At 47.2% G+C, this 22984-nt stretch overlaps 1 protein-coding gene and 1 long non-coding RNA gene across 14 annotated transcripts in view; one reads left to right on the top strand and one right to left on the bottom strand.

Moving 5' to 3' along the window:
* Positions 1–22984, top strand: part of LOC102162623 — a 52690-nt gene that overhangs the window by 23169 nt on the left and 6537 nt on the right. Inside the window, exon 3 of one of the 2 annotated variants that reach the window (XR_001301078.2) lies at positions 21074–21228. The exons of the other annotated variant lie outside the window; for it this stretch is intronic. This is a non-coding gene — a long non-coding RNA (uncharacterized LOC102162623). Of the gene's footprint in view, positions 1–21073; positions 21229–22984 lie in introns of those variants that run through there. 2 annotated transcript variants of the gene reach the window in all.
* The window catches only part of PRKAG2 (protein kinase AMP-activated non-catalytic subunit gamma 2), a 269685-nt gene continuing 257891 nt past the window's right edge, over positions 11191–22984 (bottom strand). For 4 of the 12 annotated variants that reach the window (XM_021078611.1, XM_021078613.1, XM_021078614.1 and 1 more), the window contains 5 exons: positions 22815–22980; positions 22484–22521; positions 21235–21381; positions 15961–16054; positions 11292–12401 (listed from right to left, as the gene is read on the bottom strand). In XM_021078611.1, coding sequence (XP_020934270.1) covers positions 12370–12401; positions 15961–16054; positions 21235–21381; positions 22484–22521; positions 22815–22980 — 477 coding nt within the window. In that variant the 3' untranslated portion in view covers positions 11292–12369. Of the gene's footprint in view, positions 12402–15960; positions 16055–21234; positions 21382–22483; positions 22522–22814; positions 22981–22984 lie in introns of all 12 variants that reach the window. The other 8 variants (XM_021078612.1, XM_021078615.1, XM_021078618.1 and 5 more) reach the window with 3 other exon arrangements.

Here is a 22984-nt window from a genome sequence, read left to right as displayed (position 1 = left end):
CGACGGGAACTCCCAGTTTTTTCAAATATAGGTTCAATCCCCTTTTCTTTTTCTTCTCCTTCTGGAATTCCTATTATGTGTAGATTGGCATGCTTTATATTATGCCATAGATCTCATATTGCTCTCAGTTTTTTGATTTTTTTGCTTTCTGTCTGATGTCCTGATTGGGCGATTTCCATGATTCTATCTTCCTAGTCAACTTATTAGATCCTCTGCATTATTCATTCTGCTGTTCAATGCCTTTAACTTAGCTTTTGTCTCTGCAAATGAATTTTCTAATTTTTCTCAGCTCCTCCTCAGAGTTTCTAGTGCCTTTAAAAGTCATCTGCATTGCTTTTGCTATCTGTTCTTATTTCCGTCAGTATTTTCATTACCTCTTTCTTGAACTCCGTGTCTGTTAGACTGCAGAGGTCTGTTTTGCTAGTGGCTCCTCCTTCAGGGCAAGTCTCCTGTTCTTTTAACTGGGCATGGTTCCTCTGCTTCTTCGTTTTGCTTATGTTTTTCCTACTCTTCTTAGCCGAGTCACAGTGCCCAGCCCCTGCCCGAGTGTCCCAGGCAGTGGTCCGGATGGTGTGTGCTGCTCTCTGCTTTGCCCTCCTCAGACCGGCTGCTGTGCTTTTCCTGAGGCTCTGCGGCTCCCCCTTCATCCTGGCTGAGCTCCTATCAGTGAGGGGCCCCCCCTGGGTGCAGATTGCTTTCCCCGCTCACAGCTTCCTCTCAGGAGTGCGGGTCCCATCCTGACTCCTTTTTTTCTCTTTTTCCTTTTGTGCTACCCAGTGATGTGGAGGGTTTCTTGCCGTTTTTGCAAGTCTGAGGGGTTCAGTAGGTATTCTATGTGAATCGTTCTACATGTAGTCTTTTTTAAAGTGTGCTTGTGGGAGAAGGTGAGCTCTATGTTCTACTCCTTTGCCATCTTGATCCTGCCTCTTTTTAAGTATTTTTTTTTAAGATAGGGTTTTTATTTATTTTTAATAGTTATTTCCCTAATACAATTTTTTTTCCCTACTGTACAGCATGGTGACCCAGTTACACATACATGTACACAGTCTATCTTCACACATTATCATGCTCCATCATAAGTGGCTAGACATAGTTCCCGGTGCTACACAGCAGGATTAAGTATTCTTATTTAATTATTTTCAAAGAAAAGCAGAAGATGAAAATGAATGGTCTAAAAAAAAAAGACTAAAGGTTATGAAATGCTAAGGTTTGTGTTTGTATCAGACTGGAGCATCAGTGGAATACTTCTGAGGCTTTTTAACACTCTATTTCTCGTTTTTGAGTGTTCATTTGCTTTCTGTCTTTTTTGCCGAATTGGATCATGTCAGGAAACGTACACTATCCAGTTGTCTTGTAATAGGAAGCACAAGTCTAAACCCGATTCTGTTATAACCCGGTAGTTGGCCCAGTTCTAACCACTGGGATAGAGGAACATGCTACATGACACCCAGTGAACCAGCAGCAGTAAGAATGAGCAGAGGTCTGCTGGATGAGCAAGCCTCCCAATATCTTCAACAACTAAGTGACCTGGAGAAAGGTATGGGGATAGAGAACTCTTACATGTTAAAAGAGAGCTGTGAGGGAAATCAACCAACTCCAGCCTGCGGATTTTCTTGAGATGTTGATTTTTTTTTTTTTTTTGGTCTTTTTGCCATTTCTAGGGCCACTCCCTCAGCATGTGGAGGTTCCCAGGCTAGGGGTCTAATCGGAGCTGTAGCCACCGGCCTACGCCACAGCCACAGCAACGTGGGATCCGAGCTGAATCTTCGACCTACACCACAGCTCACGGATCCTTAACCCACTGAGCAAGGCCAGGGATCGAACCCGCAACCTCATGGTTCCCAGTCGGATTCGTTAACCACTGAGCCATGACAGGAACTCTGAGATCTTGATTTGAACATACCAAGTGTGTATTGCACTGGGGATGTTTGAAAATAGGGGGTCTTATATGATAGTAAGGGACTTTGTTAATTGTGGTCAGTTGCGGTAATAGCGTGCTAGTTAAATGTCTTTAAAAGTCCCTATCTAGGAGTTCCCGTCATGGCTCAGTGGTTAACGAATCTGACTGGGAACCATGAGGTTGCGGGTTCAATCCCTGGCCTTGCCCAGTGGGTTAAGGGTCTGGCATTTCCCTGACCTGTAGTGTAGGTCGAAGACTGCATTGCTGTGGCTGTGGTGTAGGCTGGCGGCTACAGCTCTGATTAGCCCCCTAGCCTGTGAGCCTCCATATGCCTCGGGTGTGGCCCTAAAAAGGCAGAAAGAAAAAAGTCCCTATCTATTTGAGATAGTGCTGAAATATGCAAAAATTCAAAATAGTAAAAGGAGAAAATGGAATAAGAAAGGGAGAGGAATGAGGAAAAAAATCAAAAGAATAGGAGGGTAAAAAAACTGTATAATAAGGCCATGCAAATAGAAAACACAAAATAAACCCAAATACAAATAGATGGGTAATTATAGCAAATGGACCTAAAATATTCTAAAGACAGATACTGACGAGTGGGTTTAAAAAAAAATTATCCATATGATGATTATAAGAGACATCCAAAACATACTTCAATGAAAAATTGGAAGTAAATCTTGGAAAAAGATATTAGAAAGATACCAAAAGAAAATTTGTGAGGCTGTATTGATAAAATAGTTTAAGGAAAAACCATTACTATGAATAGTCTTTAAATAATTATAAGAGGTTTCAACTTACCAGGAACTTATCACAGTTCTAAACTGATATAAGCAGTAACATTCTATTCATGCAAAAGTTATTAGGTAAAACTTGACAAAGCTACATGGAGAAAAAAGAAGCATAGGATGTTTCAATGCCTTTTAATAAATGATGGGTGAAATAGTTTTTAAAGTCAGTAAGGAAAGATTTGAGGAGCAGAATTAAACTTGTGTAATGATCACTTACGGGACATTGTTCTCAAGAAGTGAAGTACATCTTTTCGAGAAGGTATAAGCTGTTTATGAAACTGACCATGTGGTGGCTCATAAAGCAAGTCTCACATTTCCAAGAATTTCTCATACCGGCCACATTCTCTAACCACAATGCAATTAAGTTGGAAATCTCATAAAAACATAGAAAGAAAACCCCATACATTTGGGAAATAGGAAACATTCATCTATGTAATTCACGGGTCAGAAAGAAATCATAAAGGAAATTATAAAATATTTAACTGATAAAAATGCTACAAAAAACAACTACAAATCAAAGCTTTTGTGATGCCATAAAAGGGAAAAAAGTTTTTCTTTTGTCTTTTTTTGCTATTTCTTTGGGCCGCTCCAAAGGCATATGGAGGTTCCCGGGCTAGGGGTCGAATTGGAGCTGTAGCCACTGGCCTACGCCAGAGACACAGCAACGCGGGATCCGAGCCGCGTCTGCAACCTACACCACAGCTCACGGCCACGCCGGATCGTTAAGCCACTGAGCAAGGGCAGGGACCGAACCCGCAACCTCATGGTTCCTAGTCCGATTCGTTAACCACTGCGCCACGACGGAAACTCCAAAAGGGAAAATTTTAACCTTAAATGCTTACATTAGAACAGTAACAAAATATGCTGAACATGAATGGGTTTAGTGACCTCTTTAAGAATTTAGGATAAGGACGGAAAAACTCAAGGAAGGCAGGAGGAAGGAAAAATAAAGAGGTGAAATTAAAGATGTAGAAAAATAAGAAAATATTACTGACCAAGGGAAATGTTGGTTTTGGAAAGAACTAATAAAGTTGACAAGCATCTGGCTGGACAGCAGGTCTAGAAAAGTCATTGGTCAGGCTGAGCGGGAGGATGACAGGGCCCACGAGGGATGTCTCTAAGGACAAGGAGACATGGCTTAGCTCATGGTTTTGAACTCAGCGTGAGGAGACTAGCATTTCTTGCTGAGAGTTTGGAACTGAATTAATGGTCTGTGATGGAAAACTAAACAAATGGAGAAGCGACGGCTGGGGTCGGCCAAGGCCGTGGGTGGGGGCATCCAGGGTGGGATTTTTCAGGAGAGGGGCTTGGGATTGGTGTTGTCTGGGCACAGACCTTGGAACCCAGACTAGAGGAGGGAGGTTGAGGGGGCTGTGGGCGGCCCACCTCCTGTGGGCTCACAGGGCTCCAGCACGGGCTAGGGGGGAGGAGGGGTGCCCCCCAGGTCGGCGACCCCCACCTGGAGATAACTCTAGACCGGCAGGAGGGTTAGAGGCTGTTGATGAGCTTCGTGGGTGGAGGGGTGGAGGGCCATTTCCCCCACCGCGTGCTCCCCCCTCGTTAACCCTGCTGTTTCCATTTCACAAACGGAGGTGGGGAAGATTCTTTCTCCAAGACGGTCTGCAAATAACAGAAGCCAGCGCGCACTGTTCTCTCTTAAAACCGCCTACACCTGTTGTCTTTCAAAATCCGTTTACACCTGTTGACCCCTGACGCGGCTCGTCTTTCTTTATTCACCGCCCCTCCCCTAGCTCCGCTACACCACCGGCGGCGGCGGGGATTTGTGGTGTTTGCGGGTGTGGCCAGTGCAGCAGTTGCCGGGTAAGTTAATCAGATCGAATCCTGGTTGATCAGGACTAAGCAACTCTCCTCTGCGACGTGGTTCTGCCGCGTGACAGGGATGATGGGGGTTGGTGGGCCCCGGTACCGGGTACCTGCAAAGCAGGGACCACACTTCTGACCAGGACTCATCCCGGGGCTGTTCCTCAAATAAGTGTTTTTTTGAAGTTTCTGGAAATAGTTTCAGTGGCAAAAAGACAAGTGGCAAAGAAAGGTGGTGCTTGGGATTCTCGGAGGAGCACCGACTGGCTGCGCCTGGATTTTAAGGGGTCAGGAGCGAGCCCGCTCTGTGGAGGCTGAGGGGCCGGCTCTGCTCTGACCTTCTGCTCTTCCACGCCCAGCTCCTGAAGCCAGTCTTGTTTTCCTCTCTGAGCCGGTGTTGGGGTCCTTCTCTCCATTCTCTTCACAGCAGGAGGGCGCTCCTTTCTTCACGGGGGTCCATTGTGTCCCCCGCTCTTGACCCCTGTGCCCTCCGGCAAACCCACCCCACGAGGCAGCTCCCTCCTCTGATCCGGATGCCGTCTGGGGGCCACCGGCATCCCCATCCCCTGCTCTGGGAAGGGAGGGCCCTTTGTGCCAGAAAGGGGGCAACGCCCTTGCCCCCACATCTCCCTTCAGCATCTCCTTCCAGGACCCCGTGTGGGCCCTCGAACGTTGAGGCTTAAGCAGAGAAGAGGGCTGCCTCTGAGTCTGTAGACGCTCCTCCTACGTGGCATCTCTTTGTCAACTAAACCGGCAGTTTAGATGAAGAGCTCCTGTGACCGGAGCATGTCACCAGCTCTGTGATCCTCGAAGATGCACTGGATTTACTAAGCACTCATCAGACCTCAGAGGAATATTCAGGAAGCACCTCCCAGGTGCTAGAGGCTCGCTCAGGTGAGAGGACAGAGATGACTCAGTTATGGTTACCTTCGTGGAGGGCCTCAGGTGACCTCCATGTCAACGATGACAGGGCCAGCTCCTCACTTTTGTATAGTCCTTGAGCGTCTACCGAGTGCCGTCCACGTGACCGTGTGTGCACGTGTATTTCCCCTCTCGGTGATGCTGCCGAGGGGAGCCCAGGCTGGGAAACACGGGGGATCTTAGAGCAGCTTCCTGGGAGCACACCTGCGCCGACTCGGGGCCAGGTGTTTCAAGCCTGCTCTCTGCCTTGGGGGAGGAGGCAGGACCAAGAGGGGCCGGGACTGGTGAGCAGGGCTCAGTGCATCCTAAGTCCCATGGAGCGGAGGCAGGAGGCAGCTCGGGTGGGGAGCGTCCTGGGAGCCTTCGTGGAGGAAGTGGTGTGATTTGGGACTTGAGAGAGGAGCTAAATGTCCACAGAGGGGCAGGGGTGGGCGGGGCTTGGTGGCGGAGGGGAGGCCTGGGGTTACTTGGTCCCCACGGAGGAGGTCAGCTGGCTTGGCTCCTGTGGGCAGCGGGGCCCTGACGGAAGGTTGGGAGGCTTCCAGCGCGGGCTGGTGCTGGAGTGGCCGGGTGGCTGTGATGGGGGGGGGCCCTGCAGCTCCAGGGCAGCCGAGGCCACAGTGCAGGCCGCCTGGCAACAGGGAACCGTGTTCAGTGCTATCAAAGCTAGGGGCCTCAGGTGCAGGTGCCAGGAGGCAGGAGGGGACGGCTCTGTCTGGAGCCAGGTCCACGGCTTCTGGCCTCCCCTGAGGATGCGGCGGGGGAGCAGCCCTCACCGCGAGGGAGTGGCTTTGCACCTGGAGGTTAGGAAGCTTTTCTCCCTCCAATGCCCACGGGGACCAGTGGGTGACTGGAATGAGCAGGGTGGCCCCGGCCTGTGGCACACGAGCTCAGGTGACAGGGGAGCAACAGGGGAGGGCGAGGTGCTCTGTGTTCTGATCTGGGCAAAGAGGAGCAGCCACACCGTCATGGCTGTCGTCAGTGTCCTCAGGGCTCTGGTCTCAAGTGGAATCTGGTGACTGGGACGTGGGTTTTCCAGGGAGGGAGACACGCAGTTGAAGTCAGAACTATCAGAGCCAGTGTTTCAGCGAGTTTCCAGCCCCTGATCTGTGAGGTAGAGGTTGGCAGTACTTTGGTGCAGAAACGTCTAGAGAGAACTGGGAATGTGACTTTTTTTTTTTATGACCTCCCTTCAGAAAGGAACTTCAGTTTGCTTTGAGAGCTGAGTAATGGAACTGTGCCCTTGCTTAGGTCGACATCTAAAGGTACATTTTAATGCAGAGCATGTAGTGCAGGAAGATGGGCTGATACATAATGAGGCGGGATTTCGGGGTTTCCTGTGAAGGTGTTTTAAGCGTGCACCATGTGTGGAGTTACAATGGTGCCAGCTTTGCAGGTTATTTTACGTGAAAAACAATTTTGGAGCCTGTTCTAGATTTCCTTATGAAAATAACTGAGTAACATTGACTTTATAAATATTTCCCTACGGGTAGGAATTTTATCCTTAGAGTGCTGTTACGCTAAGCAGAATTCCTTTTGTGGTAAATGTTTTGGAAAGAGTTGTGAGGAAGATCTCGTGGCCCAACGGAGCTCCCCTGGGGATTCTTTGAGCCGCTTTGTTCCCAGGAAGGTCGCCTCCTGAGTGCGTCTTCCCAAAACAGGTGGATTCAGTTAGGCAGTAGCAGATGTAATCAAAATATCCAGAAGATTCTAATTGTTTAGGGCAGAGGTCCTAACCCAGCCCCACTGACATCTTGGGCGGTGCTCTTTGACACGGGGGCCGACAGTGTGGTGTGTTGCGTGGCCTCTGTGGTTTCTGCCCATCAGGTGCCAGTGGCGACACACCCTTTCTCCATTCCCGGTGGTGACAAGCAAAAGTGTCTCCACTTTGCCAAGTGTCCTCTAGGACCCAAGTCTTTCTGGATTGAGAACCAGTGGTTTCGGAGGACTGTCTGCTTGTGCAAAACTGTTTCTCTAGGACTTCCCTTGGGGTGCAGTGTGTTGCGGATCCGGTATGGTCACTGCAGTGGCTCTGGTTCGATTCCTGGTCCAGGAACCTCCATATGCCATGGCGTGGCAAAAAAAAAAAAAAAGTTTTCTCTAAGAAAATGTTGAGATGTTAGCAGTTCAATACATCTATAAATTTTTCTTAGCGATTAGAAGACAAAACAGAATGGATGCCCTCCATTTCTGGAACAAGGTGGTATTTTTGATAATGTGCTCTTGCTTTTCTATTTGTTGCTTTTGTTCATGACAATCTTTGGAGGTGCTGCTGGCTTCTTGGTGTGAGGGCCGGTCACAGTGGGCACCAGAATGAGCCCAGGCCTCGGGTGCTGGCGAGCCTCAGGGTGATGCGGGCGCTACAGACACCTGAGGCGTGTCCAGCAAGGGTTTCCAAGGCGAACTCGTTCTCGAATTGCTTAGATGTTTCCTCTCAGGGCCCTTCCGTCACCCGACCTTCAAGGGCAACTTGTCCTTATTCCCACAAGGCACTGAGAAGCACATTTACCATCTTTATCACTTGCTGGCAGCAAGTGCTCTTAGACGGAAACAAAAGGCTGCTGGGCCTTCATCAGTGGCAGCCTGACCCTTAGACGGGGCTGCTCCACTTAAGCCACCGTGTGCGGCACAGGCCCGCTGCACACCCTGCTGGGCCTCACGGGTCCCAACAGCTCCAAACCCCTAAAAAAGGAGTACGCTTTGGGGAGCGTCCGAGACCTGCAGGACACGTGCGCCTCCTGGGAAAAGAAGATGCTCGTGACAGGACCCTTTTAAGTGGCTCCACACTGTCCTCTGAAGCAGAAGATACACTGCCTCCCACACACCGCGCATAGTTCGTGCCCACTCGTGTCCGTTCACTAACAAGGGGCAGATTGACAGCAGCTGCCTTGAGTTTCACAACTGTGCTGTTGTGGAGTTCCCATTGTGGCTTTGCAGGTTAGGAACTCGACTAGAGTCTGTGAGGATCCAGGTTCTATCCCTCACCTCGCTCAGTGGGCTCAGGATCTGGCACTGCCACAAGCTGCAGCATAGGTCACAGATGCGGCTTGGATCCCGCATTGCCGTGGCTGTGGTGTAGGCCGGCAGCTGCAGCTCTGATTTGACCGCCAGGATAGGAACCTCTATGTGCCGCAGGTGTGGCCCTAAAAAGACAAAAAGCTGTGCTGTTTTAGCAGCTTGTGACTTTTCTAAGTTGAAGTATAGTTGATTTACAATGTTGTGTTAGTTTCAGGTATACAGCAAAGTGAGCCCGAAGATGTATTTTTTCCGGATTTTTTTCCTATTATAGTTATTGCAGGATATTGAATATACTCCCTGTGCTATGTAGCAGGTTCTTGTTGTTGCCCTATTTCACATACAGTAGTGTGTGGGTCTGTTAATCCCAAACTCTTAATTTATCCCTCCCCCTAACACTTTCCCCATTGGTAACCGAAAGTTTATTTTCTGCCTATTTCTATTTTTGTAAATAAATTTGCTTATATCATTTTTATAGATTCCACACATAAGTGATATCATATGACATTTGTCTTTCTCTGACTTAGTATGATCTCTAGGTCCACCCGTGTTGCTGTAAATGGCATTATTTTTTCTCCTGGCTGAGTAGTATTCCATTGCATACATGTGTATCTTTATTCATTTTTTTTTTTTGTTTGTTTGTTTGTTTGTTTTTTGTCTTTTTTTTGCTATTTCTTGGGCCGCTCCCTCGGCATATGGAGGTTCCCAGGCTAGGGGTCCAATTGGAGCTGTAATCTCCGGCCTACGCCAGAGCCACAGCAACGCGAGATCCGAGCCGCGTCTGCAACCTACACCACAGCTCACGGCAACGCCGGATCATTAAACCGCTGAGCAAGGGCAGGGACCGAACCCGCAACCTCATGGTTCCTAGTTGGATTCGTTAACCACTGTGCCACGACGGGAACTCCTCTTTATTCATTTGTCGACAGACATGTAAGTTGCTTCTATGTCTTGGCCATTGTAAATAGTGCTGCTATGAATATTGGGGTGCATATATCTTTTCATAGAGTTTCCATCTTTTCTGGATGTATGCCCAGGAGTGGGGTTGCTGGATTGTATGGTAACCCTACTTTTAGTTTTTTAAGGAACCTCCATACTGTTCTCTGTAATGTCTGTACCAACTTACATTCCCACCCCCTTCACCATCTATTATCTGTAGGCCTTTTGATGATGGCCAGTCTGACTGCTGTGAGGTGACAGCTCAGTAGAGTTGTGATTTACGTTTCTCTAGTTAGTACCAATGTTGAGCATCATTGTATGCCCATCGGCCATCTGTATGACTTTGGACAACTGTCTATTTAGGTCTCCTGCCTGTTTCTCTATTGGCTTTTTTATGTTGACCTAGAGTATTGAAAATATTTTCTGCCATTCCATAGGTTGCCTTTTCACTGTATGGTTTCTTTTGCTGTGCGGAAGCTTTTAAGCTTAATAAGGTCTCATTTGTTTATTTTTGCATTTCTATTGCTTTCAGAGACTGACCTGGGAAAACAGTGCCATGATTTATATCAGAATGTGTGCCTATGTTCTCTTCTAAGAGTTTTTTTTTTTTTTTTTGTCTTTTTGCCATTTCTTGGGCCGCTCCCGCGGCATATGGAGGTTCCCAGGCTAGGGGTCTAATCAGAGCTGTAGCTGCCGGCCTACGCCAGAGCCACAGCAACGCAGGATCCGAGCCGCGTCTGCAACCTACACCACAGCTCATGGCAACGCCGGATCGTTAACCCCCTGAGCAAGGGCAGGGATTGAACGTGCAACCTCATGGTTCCTAGTCGGATTTGTTAACCACTGTGCCACGACGGGAACTCCTTTTTTTTTTTTTTTCTTCTTCTAGGAGTTTAATGATGTCATGTCTTAAATCTTTAAAAGCCATTTTGAGTTTATTTCTGTTTGGTATGACCTCATTGATTTACAGGCAGCTCTCCAGCTTTGCCAATGCCACCTGCTGAAGAGACTGCCTTTTCTCCATTGTATGTTCTTTCCACTTCTGTTGAAGATTAATCACAGGTGTATGGGTTTACTTCTGGGCTTTCTATTCTGTTCCATCCTTGTGTGTCTGTTTTTGTACCAGTACCACTCTTTCTTGACCACTGCAGCTTTGCAGTATTGTCTGAAGTCTGGAAGGGTTATGCCTCAATCTTTGTTCTTTTTCCTCAGGATTGTGTTGGCAGTTCTGGGTCTTTGGTGGTTCTATATAAATTTGGGGAGTTTGTTCTAGTTCTGTGGAAATTCTTGTGGGTAATTTGATAGAGATTGCATTAAATCTGTAGATTGCGGTGGGTAGTATGGCCATTTTAACAGGGTTCATGCTTCTAATCCAACAGCATGGGTTATCTTTCCATTTCTTTGAATCATCTTCAGTTGCCTTTACTCATGTTTTATAGTTCTCAGCATATAAGATAAGCCTTTCACCTCCTTGGTCAGGTTTATCCTTAGGTACTTTACTTTTATTGATAGTTTTTAAAGGGATTGTCTTTTTTACTTTTTTGTTCTGGTATTTCATTGTTCTCCAAGTATTACTATTAGCCTAAGTCAAAACCACTACTGTTTCTATGGGGAAAATAGACAAAATCTCCTTCTCTCATATTTGGCCTACTAGGAAATGAAAAAAAATTGACACCTAAGCACAAGAAAATGTGCAGGACAATTTTTAATTAAATATGTTCTATTTCGTAATGTAATGGAAAGAGCTAAAATTTATGAATCAAATCATTATGGGTTTTTTTCTTCCTGTTGATGTAAAAAAAGCTATGAGAATTCATCTCCTTTATTTGGGAAGAAATATCTCAGTGGGAAACTGCATGTAGAATACACTGTATTGCAGCAAATATTAAAGAATTTCTTTAACAAGATGGCCGATAGTAAGATTTATTTTAATTTTTCATTCTGCAAAAAACCCCCAAAAACAAAAAACCAAACTATACTCATATATATATATACAGTGTCAACATTTTCAGAGCACTTACATTAGGAAACATTGTGTTTCTCCTCAACTGTATGACAATACTGTATATGCCACAGTACAATTTACAAAACAATCGCATCAGCAGTCACACAAACATCATGATTTTCATGTAAAAACACAAGAAAAAATAGACATCTTCCCGGCACTTGGTCTGCAGCCCTGCAGAGCAGGCTCTCACTCGTGCTGTTAGAAACTTCAGCTTTTAAAGCCTAACAGTGGCTCTTTGAGAAGTCATATCCTTTCCAGGTCCAAACTTAAATAATGAGAAATTTGCCCTTTTAAAATTAATAAACCAATGCTTTATTAATGGGCATGGGGAAGTTTACCCACCAAAAGGTGTAAAAAAACTGCACGAAAGTAAAAATAAATAAAGCTGTTGTAGATCAGTCATTTACACTGTAGTTCAGAACGGAACACTTAAACATAAAACCATCATTAAAGTTTTATAAAGTAAGTATTCATATTCAAATTACAGCTGTTCAACAGATCTAATGAAACAAACTGATTTGGTAAAGGTTCAGAGACGTTCCCACTCCAGCAGTATCACTTCACAAGCTGCGACAGGCGGTAGGGAAGGCCTGTCGCTGCTGGACATAAGGCACTGGATCTGAATGTGCCACACGCTTGCCTTATGCCATATCACCTGCTAGATACCAGTGAATTCTTTAAAATGAAAAACAATAAAAATTCAGGACACAGTGCACTTTAATAACATACAGCATTGAGATCTTTCAGACCGTGGTCTGAAAACAGTCTTTTAATGTGAGCTTGAATCTTCAGACACATAAAATCTTTCTCTTTTATATGCTTAGTTTCAACATCACTGGAAAAAATACCCATCACTAAACCCGGATACACATTCTCAGCCGTTTTCCTCTGTTCTTTCGCGGTCCGTGTTCATGAGGCAAAGCGTGACCCAGGATCTTGTTCAAGTTCTCCTGCGAAGGCTCCCGCACTCATGGCTGTCATTCGGTTTCTGTCTCTTTCTGTTTGGCACCTGTCAGGAGATGGGAAACGAAACTTTGAAAGCAACGTACAAAATGTTGCAGCTGGGCAGGTCTTATGTGAGCCCAGCAGTGGTGCCCTGCCCTGTGGCTTCTACCCATGCCTGCAGTGCCTTAGAATGTTCCAGAGGCTGCAGGGGAAAGAGCAGGTGGGCTCTGGGCTCCCCACCCCCACTCCAGCATGCTTTTAACCCGTGTTCCATATTGTAATTCTAAATATGCAAAGTTTAATTGGGAAGAGAAGACAATCCTGCTAAAGTTGTTTAAAAGAAAGATGAATTTTAGTGAAGGTCCAAAGTATTTCTTCTGTTATACATACTTATAAAAAGTCAGAAGAAAGCAGGAAAACCATGTTTAGGGGAAGTGCACATAATACCTACTCTCATTTGGCCAGGAGAGTTCAAAATGGGTTGAGAGGGGGACTGCCTTTTTTTTTTTTTTTTTTTGACAACAGTTTCCCTTTCTTTTCCTGACTTGGAGAGAGATTAACAATCTATAACAATAAGGGGCTAAAAAAACTGTAGCTCCTGCCATCAGACTGTTTCCTCACTGGTTGCATGCGTAGATATGTTCGTTTGGACAGTCTGAGTTTGACAACAAACTGCTAAACACTTTTTGAAAAAGAGAAACTGTTGTTATCAAATCAGTATCCTTAATGAGGAACTGTGTCTGTTATCCAATGAAGAGAATAATCACTAGTACCTTTTATTCACGTAACAGTGGATACCCTCAAAAATTCTCTCCTGATATTCCATAACCATCCACCAGCAGCACTTGTCCTGGCTGGGGCCTTGTGCTGCACACACATGTTCCCGCTAGGTTTGGGTTCCAACTCAGAGTATCTTTGGAGGGACACTGGGTGTGTATGGGGCTGCTCGTTCTATTGCTGTAGGAACGAAGGCCGAATGAGGGGAGCGGCTGGCTGGCCCACCCTCCGACGGCCCGCAGGGGAGCAAGGGGCGCCGGCTGACACTTCTCCACCCGTCGCCCGCGGGCATGACGAGCATCTGAGCTGACAGGGGCACTCCCTCTGTCGGGAGACTTCTCTCCAGAGGCTCACTCGTCATCCAGTTTCTAGAACACGGGGCATTTTCCTAAATTAATAGAATTCTATTAATTCAGAATTCAGAATTCTAACTCAACCATCCTCGTCTTCATAACATCCCTTCTGTAGTAACACCCATTTCAAATCCAGCGGTGGGCTAGGTTTCCTCCTTGGATTTTCATTAATGCTCACTTCCATTGATGACTCAGAAATTTTGAAATACCAAATCTGGATGGAAATTTAAACTCATCTGGACGAACATTCTCCTTCTTATGCTCTGTGACACCAAGGCATAGAGAGGATACAGATGTGCTTACTCTGAATTCACGGTGCACAAAGGATCTTGTCCACGGGGACAGAGAGCTGGCGTCTGGCCTGACTGCATGCGAGCTGGGCACCTTGGCCCAGGGCTAGCCCACTGGAAAGGGGCCGTCTTTTCCTGAAGGTGCCAAGTTACATGCGTGTGGGGATGAGCCTGCCTGGAGACGAGTCCTTGTCCTAGCCTGCACAGAGTAGCTGATTCTTGAGCAACATGGGGCTTGGGGCACCGCATACAGCTTTTCCTTTTTGTTTGTCTTTTGTCCTTTTAGGGCCACACCTGTGGCATATAGAGATTCCCAGGCTAGGAGTCGAATTGGAGCTGTAGCCATCGGCCTACACCACAGCCACAGCAATGTGGGATCTGAGCCGCCTTTGTGACCTACCACCACAGCTCACCGCAACGCCGGATCCTTAACCCACTGAGCGAGGCCAGGGATTGAACCCGCAACCTCACGGTTCCTAGTCGGATTCATTTCCGACGCGCCATGACGGGAACTCCCCGCTTTCCCTCTGTACCCTCGGCTGCACCCCCGTGCGTTCAGCTCACCGAGGACGGGGTAGTGCTGCGGTACCTACGCCCGAGAAAGAGTCTGCGGAGAAGTGGACCTGTGGTGTTCAAGGGTCAGCTGTGTGTGCATGTGGCCCCGCTCCCTGCCTCATCCCGCTTCTGTGCTCTGTGTTCCTCTGAGGCTGCTCCTCAGTCGGGGCAGCCGGCGGGCTTAGCGAGCACGCCACTGGGTGGACAGTAAGCAGCCTGCACGCTCTCTGCTCAAAGATGCGTGGCTTATTTCCAGTTTCAGGTTACTATAAATAATGCCATGAACAATCTCACATTCTTTTAGTCATTTTTGTCATTTCACGACTGTAGAGATTATCATGGGCCATGAAAAAGAAGGCAGTCCTGCTGTTTTCAACCACACGGGTGGACCGTGAGGGAGCTAACGCTGAATGGAACAAGTCAGAGAAGGATAAACACCGTTTGATTTTGTTCATATGTGGAATCTAAAAACCCCCAAATGGGTAAACACACAACAGAAAAACACAGAGGACAGAACAGTGGTTACCGGGATGGAAGGGGCTGGGGCGGGTGTCACGGGCCAACTGTACAGTGACAGGTGGCCGCTAGACTTGCGGGGTGATGGCTGTGTGTGTGTGTACAGATGCTGAACGCTGATGCTGTCCCCCGGAAACTTGGTAACTGGAAAAAGGTTACTGTGAGCTTCAGGTTCTCTAACATCTGAAATGTGAAAATGAGTAGAGCAAGCCGCATCTCTCGTTTCTGACTCAGCAGACATTTCTAAGGCGGTCTGGGGGCTGCTGCTGCTCTATGGCCGCATCATGGCCCATCTACTCCCGCTGAGCCAATGCGACCTGTTTCTCGCATTGACAAAGTCAGGTGGGGATTCCTTTGGGGTGGGTGTCTTCAGGCTGTAGGCCAGTTGTAAAAACCAGCCTTAGCTAGTTCGACTGATTTCTGAACTAAGAAATCAATACCCGAGTAAAAGCACCTTCAGTGTTTAACTCCGAGAGTTCAAGGTGCACGTCATGTAGTCTCCCGTCTCGGCCTGGATCTGCGAAGCCCACAGCTGGGCTGTTTGTACTCAGTGTGAGTGGGGAGGCGGAGTGCAGGGCTGGTGGTTTTAACCCCCTTCAGCCATTAAACTGCTAAACTTGACGCCGGAGAAACCCCAACGCCTCTCTTCTCAAGCCCCCTCCCTCCGTACTCTAGTTTCCATACACTATTAATGGAAAAAATATTTGTCAGGCCATTTGTTTTATTACACTCAGTAAGTTTTTTTTTTTTTTTTTGAAGGGGTAGATGGTTTCAATAGTTAGATCCCAAAGAATTTCCCTCCTGAGACCTAAAAATCAAAACTGAGAAGTCTTAACCTTTTAATGGAAACGGTTATGCTGAACATGGCAGTGAATCCTCGCTTAGCAGGCACTTCTGAACGGAGACAGGATGCTCCAGGCCAGAAGCCTTTCCTTAAACTTTTCTCTCTCACTCAAGTGGAACAACAAAACTGCAGACCCACAGAGGGAATGCACATGGTTTACACGGTGATGCACAGAAAGCCACGGCAGGCAGGTGGGCGGGCGCGGGCTTGCTGCACCTGCTACCCCCCCCCCCCCGCCCGCCAGCTCCCTGTATAGTCAGGGTGGAGGTCAGACACTGGCGTTTATACCTGCGGGGGTGAGGATCAGGGCTTGCAGAATGTCCGACAGGGAAATAATACCCACGATACTATCTGCTTCATTTACTACCACCAGCCGATGGACCTGCCAATGAGAAAAGGAGACCACAGGTGAACACAGAAATAAAGTTTTAAAATGGACATTAGAAAATAATTTTTCATGTACTGTGCAATGAAGAGAATCCCACACATGGGAGAAAGTAACAGTGCAGAGAACCATGCAGTGGTCTTGGTTCTGTTCACACGCAGCGCTGATTTGACTGTTTCTAAGAAAAATTAGCCAGCTATGTCCTGCTGAGTTTTCAAATTTCAAAATATTAATATATGAAAGATGCTACTCAAAACATGAAGTATAACAGTAGCTACTTCAGTGCAGCTATAATCTCTTAAAGGGTTTTTAATTTTTAATTAATTTATTTAGTTTTGTCTTTTGAGGGCTGCACCCATGGCATATGGAGGTTCCCAGGCTAGGGGTCCAATTGGAGCTGTAGCCGCCGGCCTACCCCACAGCCACAGCAACGCGGGATCCAAGCCGCGTCTGCAACCTACACCACAGCTCACGGCAACGCCGGATCCTCAACCCGCTGAGCAAGGCCAGGGATCAAACCCGCAACCTCATGGTTCCTAGTTGGATTCGTTAACCACTGTGCCACAACGGGAACTCCTGCTCTTTTTATTTTTAACCTTTTCTCTATGAAATTCATATATTAAGAGTAATACAGGGGAGTTCCCGTCGTGGCGCAGTGTTTAACAAATCCGACTAGGAACCATGAGGTTGCAGGTTTGGTCCCTGGCCTTGCTCAGCGGGTTAAGGATCCGGCATTGCCGTGAGCTGTGGCGTAGGTCGCAGACGCGGCTCGGATTCTGCGTTGCTGTGACTGTGGCGTAGGCTGGCAGCTACAGCTCCAATTCGACCCCTAGCTTGGGAACCTCCCATATGCCGCGGGAGCGGCCCAAGAAATGGCAAAAAAAAAAGACAAAAAAGAGTAATACAGAAGATAATCAAGTATAATATAGTGAAATAAATTGTCTTGTTTTCTGCTTGAAAATCTTTTATATGAAAGAATGGATAATGTTCTGAGGTATTAATTACTGTAACAAAGCATCCTTAAAACAGGAAAGGAGTGGAGGGCCCCTGCGGTGCAGCGCCCCCGTGTGGCGGTGTCTTTGCAGCACCAAGGATGCTGATTTGATCCCCATCCTGGCAGAGTGGGGTAAAGGATCCCACACTGCTGCAGCTGCGGCACAGGTCACAGCTGTGGCTTGGATCTGATCGTTGGCTCGGGAACACCATGTGCTGTGGGCTGGCCGGAAAAGGAAACAAAACCAAACCCAACCCAGGAAGAGGGAGAAAGTATCGGACTTCTGATTTAAAAGCTTTAGCATTTAGGCCTAAGGCAGCCACATGCTAGTTGGTTACCTTGGAGAGCCTCTTCTCCACACGGGAGTTAAGCCCCCCACTGGTATAGAATGGGGGGCAGAAGGAGGAGGTGGGGGAGGAGGAACTCGTTCTTATATTTTGTCTCTAATGATACTGTGTTGGTGATGCTTTTGACATCATAGCTTGCTTTTAGGTTAAAAATCACTTCATCTTTCTCATGCCAGTCAACATAAATTTATTTTCAAAGCTTCTCTAAGGAGTGCCTGTTGTGGCTTTGCAGGTTAGGAACAAGGATGTGGGTTCGATCCTTGGCCTCGATCAATGGGTTAGGGATGCTGTGTTGCTGCAAATTGTGGTATAGGTCGCAGATGCGGCTTGGATCCAGTGTTGCTGTGGCGGTGGTGTAGCCTGGCAGCTGTAGCCCTGATTCTACCTCAGCCCAGGAATCTCCATATGGTGCAGGTACAGGTGTAAAAAGGGGGGGAAATAAAAGCTTCTCCAGAAAAACGTCACTTCTTTAATAACCCTGTGCTGTAACACAACTATTAATTATAAACTGATGATTACATCTAGGGCCAGAAAATGTTTTATATTCCATACTAGACACGTTTTGTTGCTAAAATTCAGTAATCATAAATAGCTATCTTTTGAACTACCACTAAAGGTCAAGGGGAAACCATTTCACTTAGAATTAGTTCTACCAGATAGAAATAAACTAAAGCAGGAGTTCCCGTCGTGGCGCAGTGGTTAATGAATCCGACTAGGAACCATGAGGTTGCGGGTTCGGTCCCTGCCCTTGCTCAGCGGGCTGAGGATCCGGCATTGCCATGAGCTGTGGTGTAGGTTGCAGACGCGGCTCGGATCCCATGTTGCTGTGGCTCTGGTGTAGGCTGGCGGCTACAGCTCCGATTTGACCCCTAGCCTGGGAACCTCCATGTGCCGAGGGAGCGGTCCAAAGAAATAGCAAAAAGACAAACAAAAACAAAACAAAACTAAAGCAAATCATTGCTGATACTTATCTCCTTCTCCTCACACAATATGTTGAAGGTAAAAAATGGTCTTTGTCCTGCCTCAGGGAGTCCTCTGGTGAAATAAATTATTTTAATGAGGAAAAAAGTCAAGATGGATAATTTGAGAAAACTTTAATTACATGTTTATTCTCCTCAGTGAACCTATTTCATATTACAGTGAAATGTGTGCCGCTCACCACGTGAACTTTCAGGACAAGCCGTCACTTTCTCTTTTTACCTGACAGTACCTAGGCTGCAACGGGGGGCTTGGGGACACAGCGGGTGGGTGCTGACCCTGTCCACACTCCCGCGCCACCAGACAGTGTCCTAAAAGCTGTGCTTCGAGTCTCCACAGCCCCGCTTCTGTGCGTGTGCAAGGGGGGTAACACACAGAATGGTGCTTTATATAGTAATTGCCCTTTCTTCTTAGCAATGTATTGTTTTTCCATATCAACAGTATTCTTATTTCTTTGTCTTCTCAGGGCCGCACCTGTGGCATTATGGAGGGAGGTTCCCAGGCTAGGGGTTGAATCGGAGCTACAGCTGCTGGCCTACGCCACAGCAATGCGGGATCCGAGCCGCATCTGCGAGCTACACCACAGCTCATGGCAACACCGGACCCTTAACCCACTGAGCAAGGCCAGGGATTGAACCTGCATCCTCATGGATGCTAGTCAGATTAGTTTCTGCTGAGCCATGATGGGAACTCCACAGTATTCTTCCTGAGCATGATTTTCAGTTGTTATAAAGGATTCCATCAGACAGCTGTCCACAGTCCTTGTATTAGGGAGGGATGTCTCATTTCTGTTTCTGATCTTCAAACGGCACATGATTCTAAGAACAATAAAAAGCTTAGATGATTCCTCCCTTTGGAGGAGTTCCTGTTGTGGTGCTGTGGGTTAAGAACCTGACTGCAGCAGCTTGGGTTGCTGCGAAAGTGTGGGCTTGATCCCTGGCCCAGTGCAGTGGGTTAAAGGATCTGTTGGATTCAGTCCTTAGCCCAGGAACTTTGATATGCTGAGGGTGCGGCCATTAAAAAAAAAAAAATCCTTTGGAAAACTAGGGATGCATATTAAATTCACGTGGAAAGAGATTCTAGTGAAATAGGTTAAAAGCCACAGCAGGTGAAGCTGGGGGGGGGGGGGTCAGCTCTGACAAGGATGGAGCAGGATGGAACTCTGCAATGCTCGGTCCGAGCAGGGCTGCTGGGCTTCCACACAGCTAAGGTTGCCTGTAATCAGCCAAAAAAAAATCAGGTACTTTCCTTCTTGGACTGTATTCTTGCCTTTCTAATAAAAGCATCAAATCAGACTTTTTATAGGCGCTCCCACTGGGGTGCAACGGGATTGACGGCATCTCTGCAGCAGCAGGGATGCAGGTTCGATCGCTGGCCAGGTGCAGTGGATTAAGGATCTGGCGTTGCTGCAGCTGCGGCATAGGCTGCAACTCTGGCTAGGATTCAATGCCTGGCCCAGGAACTCCATATTCCTCAGGGTAGCCAAAAAGAATTGGTATTACCTAATTATGGGTCCTTCCAGAAGGAACATCCTTCAGTCCTAAAGAGTGATAAGAAGAATAGTATTCCTGTCCTTAACAGGAAAGACATTATTGTGGGAATGGGTTTACTGAATTAGGTGCCCCATAAAATGATCCTGCTCGTCACTTGCTTAGAGCGTTGTGCAAAGGAGGCTCCAGTCCTACAGGCAGGAAAGTATAAGGAGACGACCAGACCACTTACTATTTATCTAAATCAGGAGTGAGAGATATTGTGGGAGGAGAGACAACCTCTTTAATTTAAAAAAAGAATTCGTGAGTTCCCATCGTGGCTCAGTGGTTAACGAATCTGACTAAGAACCATGAGGTTGCAGGTTCGATCCCTGGCCTTGCTCAGTGGGTTAAGGATCCGGCGTTGCCGTGAGCTGTGGTGCAGGTTGCAGACACGGCTTTGATCCTGCGTTGCTGTGGCTCTGGCGTAGGCCAGCGGCTGCAGCTCCAATTAGACCCGTAGCCTGGGAACCTCCATATGCTGCAGGAGCAGCCCAAAAAATGTCAAAAAGACAAAAAAAAAAAAAAAATCATTTTATTGACTTACTTTGTTAAAACCATACAGTTACACACGTTTAGCTTTAAATTCATTAACACTCTAATGCAACTTAAAGCTCTTGGGACTTCTGTTTTTCCTAAGTATGTTTTAAAACTATGAAAATAGGAGTTCCCGTCGTGGCTCAGCGGTTGACGAACCCAACTCGTATCCATGTGGACTTGAGTTTGAGCCCTGGCCTCGGTCAGTGGCTTAAGGATCCAGCGTTGCCGTGCCTGTGGTGTAGGCTGGCAGCCGTAGCTCCGATTCGACCCCTAGGCTGGGAACCCCCACATGCTGTGGGTGCGGCCCTAAAAAAGACAAAAAAGCCAATAAAAAAGCCCTATGAAAGTATCTTACCAGTTTATTTGATTCAACTATGATAGCATATAAATGTTTTTTTCTTTCCTATTTTGGCCGCCCCAGGGCACTGGAGTTCCAAAGCCAGGGATCAGATAGATCCAAGCCGCAGTTGTGAACTATGCTGCAGCTGTGGCAATGCCAGAGCCTTTAACCCGCTTTGCTGGGCTGGGAATTGAACTTGCATCCTGGCACTGCAGAGATACTGCTGACCCCACTGTGCCAAAGAGGGAACTCCCAGACTTATGCATTTAATTCTGTGATCATTCACAGATGACCTACTCTGTGCCAAGAAATACGCCGGGTTCTGGGGCAGGGGAACTGCACCATTCGCCTGGCCCTGACTGCTGCCTCATGGCTACTGCTGTGGTTTAGAATCCCTGGGGCACCGACTCCTGCTTGGCGCTTGTGGCATTCGGCTGCAGCCGTCTCACCTCGGCCCTCACTATCCTGTCCACGATGGTCTCCAGGATCTCCAGCTTACTGCACTTGACAACGCCTTCGAAATACTGCGACCGGTGCTGAAGGGCCTGGGTCACCGTGATGTCTAGGTTGTTGTATGTTTTCTCAGCAGCAAGGTTCTGTAATAAAGCAACAGTGAATTACGCCCTTCACTTCAGTTCTCATTCACGACCAAAATCAGTAAGTTCAAAGCGACCTGATTTAAAAAAAAATCCTAATTTACTACCACTGTAGCAGCCATCCTGCCATGCCATCAAGCACTGTTATCTCATCATCTTCATAATTTAAAGCTCCTTAGTTATACCTCAGTTCTGCAGCAACTGTGGCCGATTCTGACGGTGCCTCCTATGAAGAGTCCCCCACTCTTACCCTGTCGGGTTCTGGTCCCTGAGTGGACAAGCTTCTGCGAGGCAGACTGACGTATGGAGGGTGAGGCACAGCAGGGCTGGGGAGCAGGGGGCTTGCCAGGGAGGCTCTGGGGGACCGCTCAGGATTAAGTAACCATGCAGGAAGCCCCACCGCTCGGACCAGCCTCTAAAGGTTCTACAGGGTCTCACCCGATCAAATTCCAGTTAGCTTATTTTTTGGTGTCTGTTGTGTTAGACAGAATAGGATGAAACAAAAGGGTCTGAGACAGCCCCAAAAGGACATTTAGTGCTGGGGTCAATATTAGGGCAAAAGACCGCGTGTACATTGGGGGCTATGAAAGTTCCTTTCTTAGAAATAATGTGTGACTCTAGGGAAATGTGTTTCAGCGAATGGGGAAAAAGCACCAAAGTCAATGCAGTAAATGTAACCCGGGGATTAAAACAGGACTTCCCATAACTACTGAATACGTTTGCTGTCCTCCCGAGAACAGTCATTTCTGATCAGCAAGTAGCAGGATGTGAGTGACCAGGGACCACATTCACGGGTGTCCCAAGCACATGCCTGCCGGCAGGATGAGTCCGCATCTTCCACGGAGCAACGGGCCCATGAACACACACACCCGCCGCAGTGAGGACTAAGGGACGCGTACTGAGAAGGCAAGAACAGTGGACGCCACTGATACACCATTCACCGCTAAACCAATGAATATTAAAAGTGCAGCTAGTGTGGGGAGTCCAGACAAAACATTCATCCTCCAAAAAGCTAGGAAGCAGCAGGGGAAAAAAACCGGACTAATGAGTATGTTTTTGATGTATTCTAGATGACAAGTTTAACAAAATTAAAAATACTTACAATTACATCAAATTTGGAATAAATATCTACAACTTTTCCTGAAAATAAAAACATATGTTAGAAAAATGTCTTAGAAACAAAAAATAGCATTTAATATCAATCTTAACTAGATAATTACTGGAAATTAAATACTGCTGAATAAAAAAACCTGTCTTTTTAAACAGACATGAAATTGTATCTTAATGGACCAGTTTTAAATTCTTAGTCTCCTGAGGGCTCTTGGTCCAAGTTTTCATTTTCCCCACTCATCTGACAGGTCAGGTCACCTCCTGATTCACCCAGAGGAGAGAAGACGGTGTTTGTGTCGGGCAGGCTCGGCCCACACACAGACCTGACTCGTCCACCACGGGCAAGGCCGACACCCGCCTTTCCACGAAGACGTTCAAGGCTCTGATGATTGGCGTGTCCGGGTGTATGAAGGCGATGTTGTCGTAGGTCCCGATGCCCAGCGCGTCCAGGTTCTGCTTCATGAAGGCAGGCTTTGGCATGTCAGACATCTGG

Source organism: Sus scrofa, chromosome 18 (genome assembly GCF_000003025.6).
Source record: "Sus scrofa isolate TJ Tabasco breed Duroc chromosome 18, Sscrofa11.1, whole genome shotgun sequence".
NCBI lineage: Eukaryota > Metazoa > Chordata > Mammalia > Artiodactyla > Suidae > Sus > Sus scrofa.
Note: the sequence above shows the minus strand (reverse complement) of the source record. Positions and strands in the feature narration are given on the sequence as shown.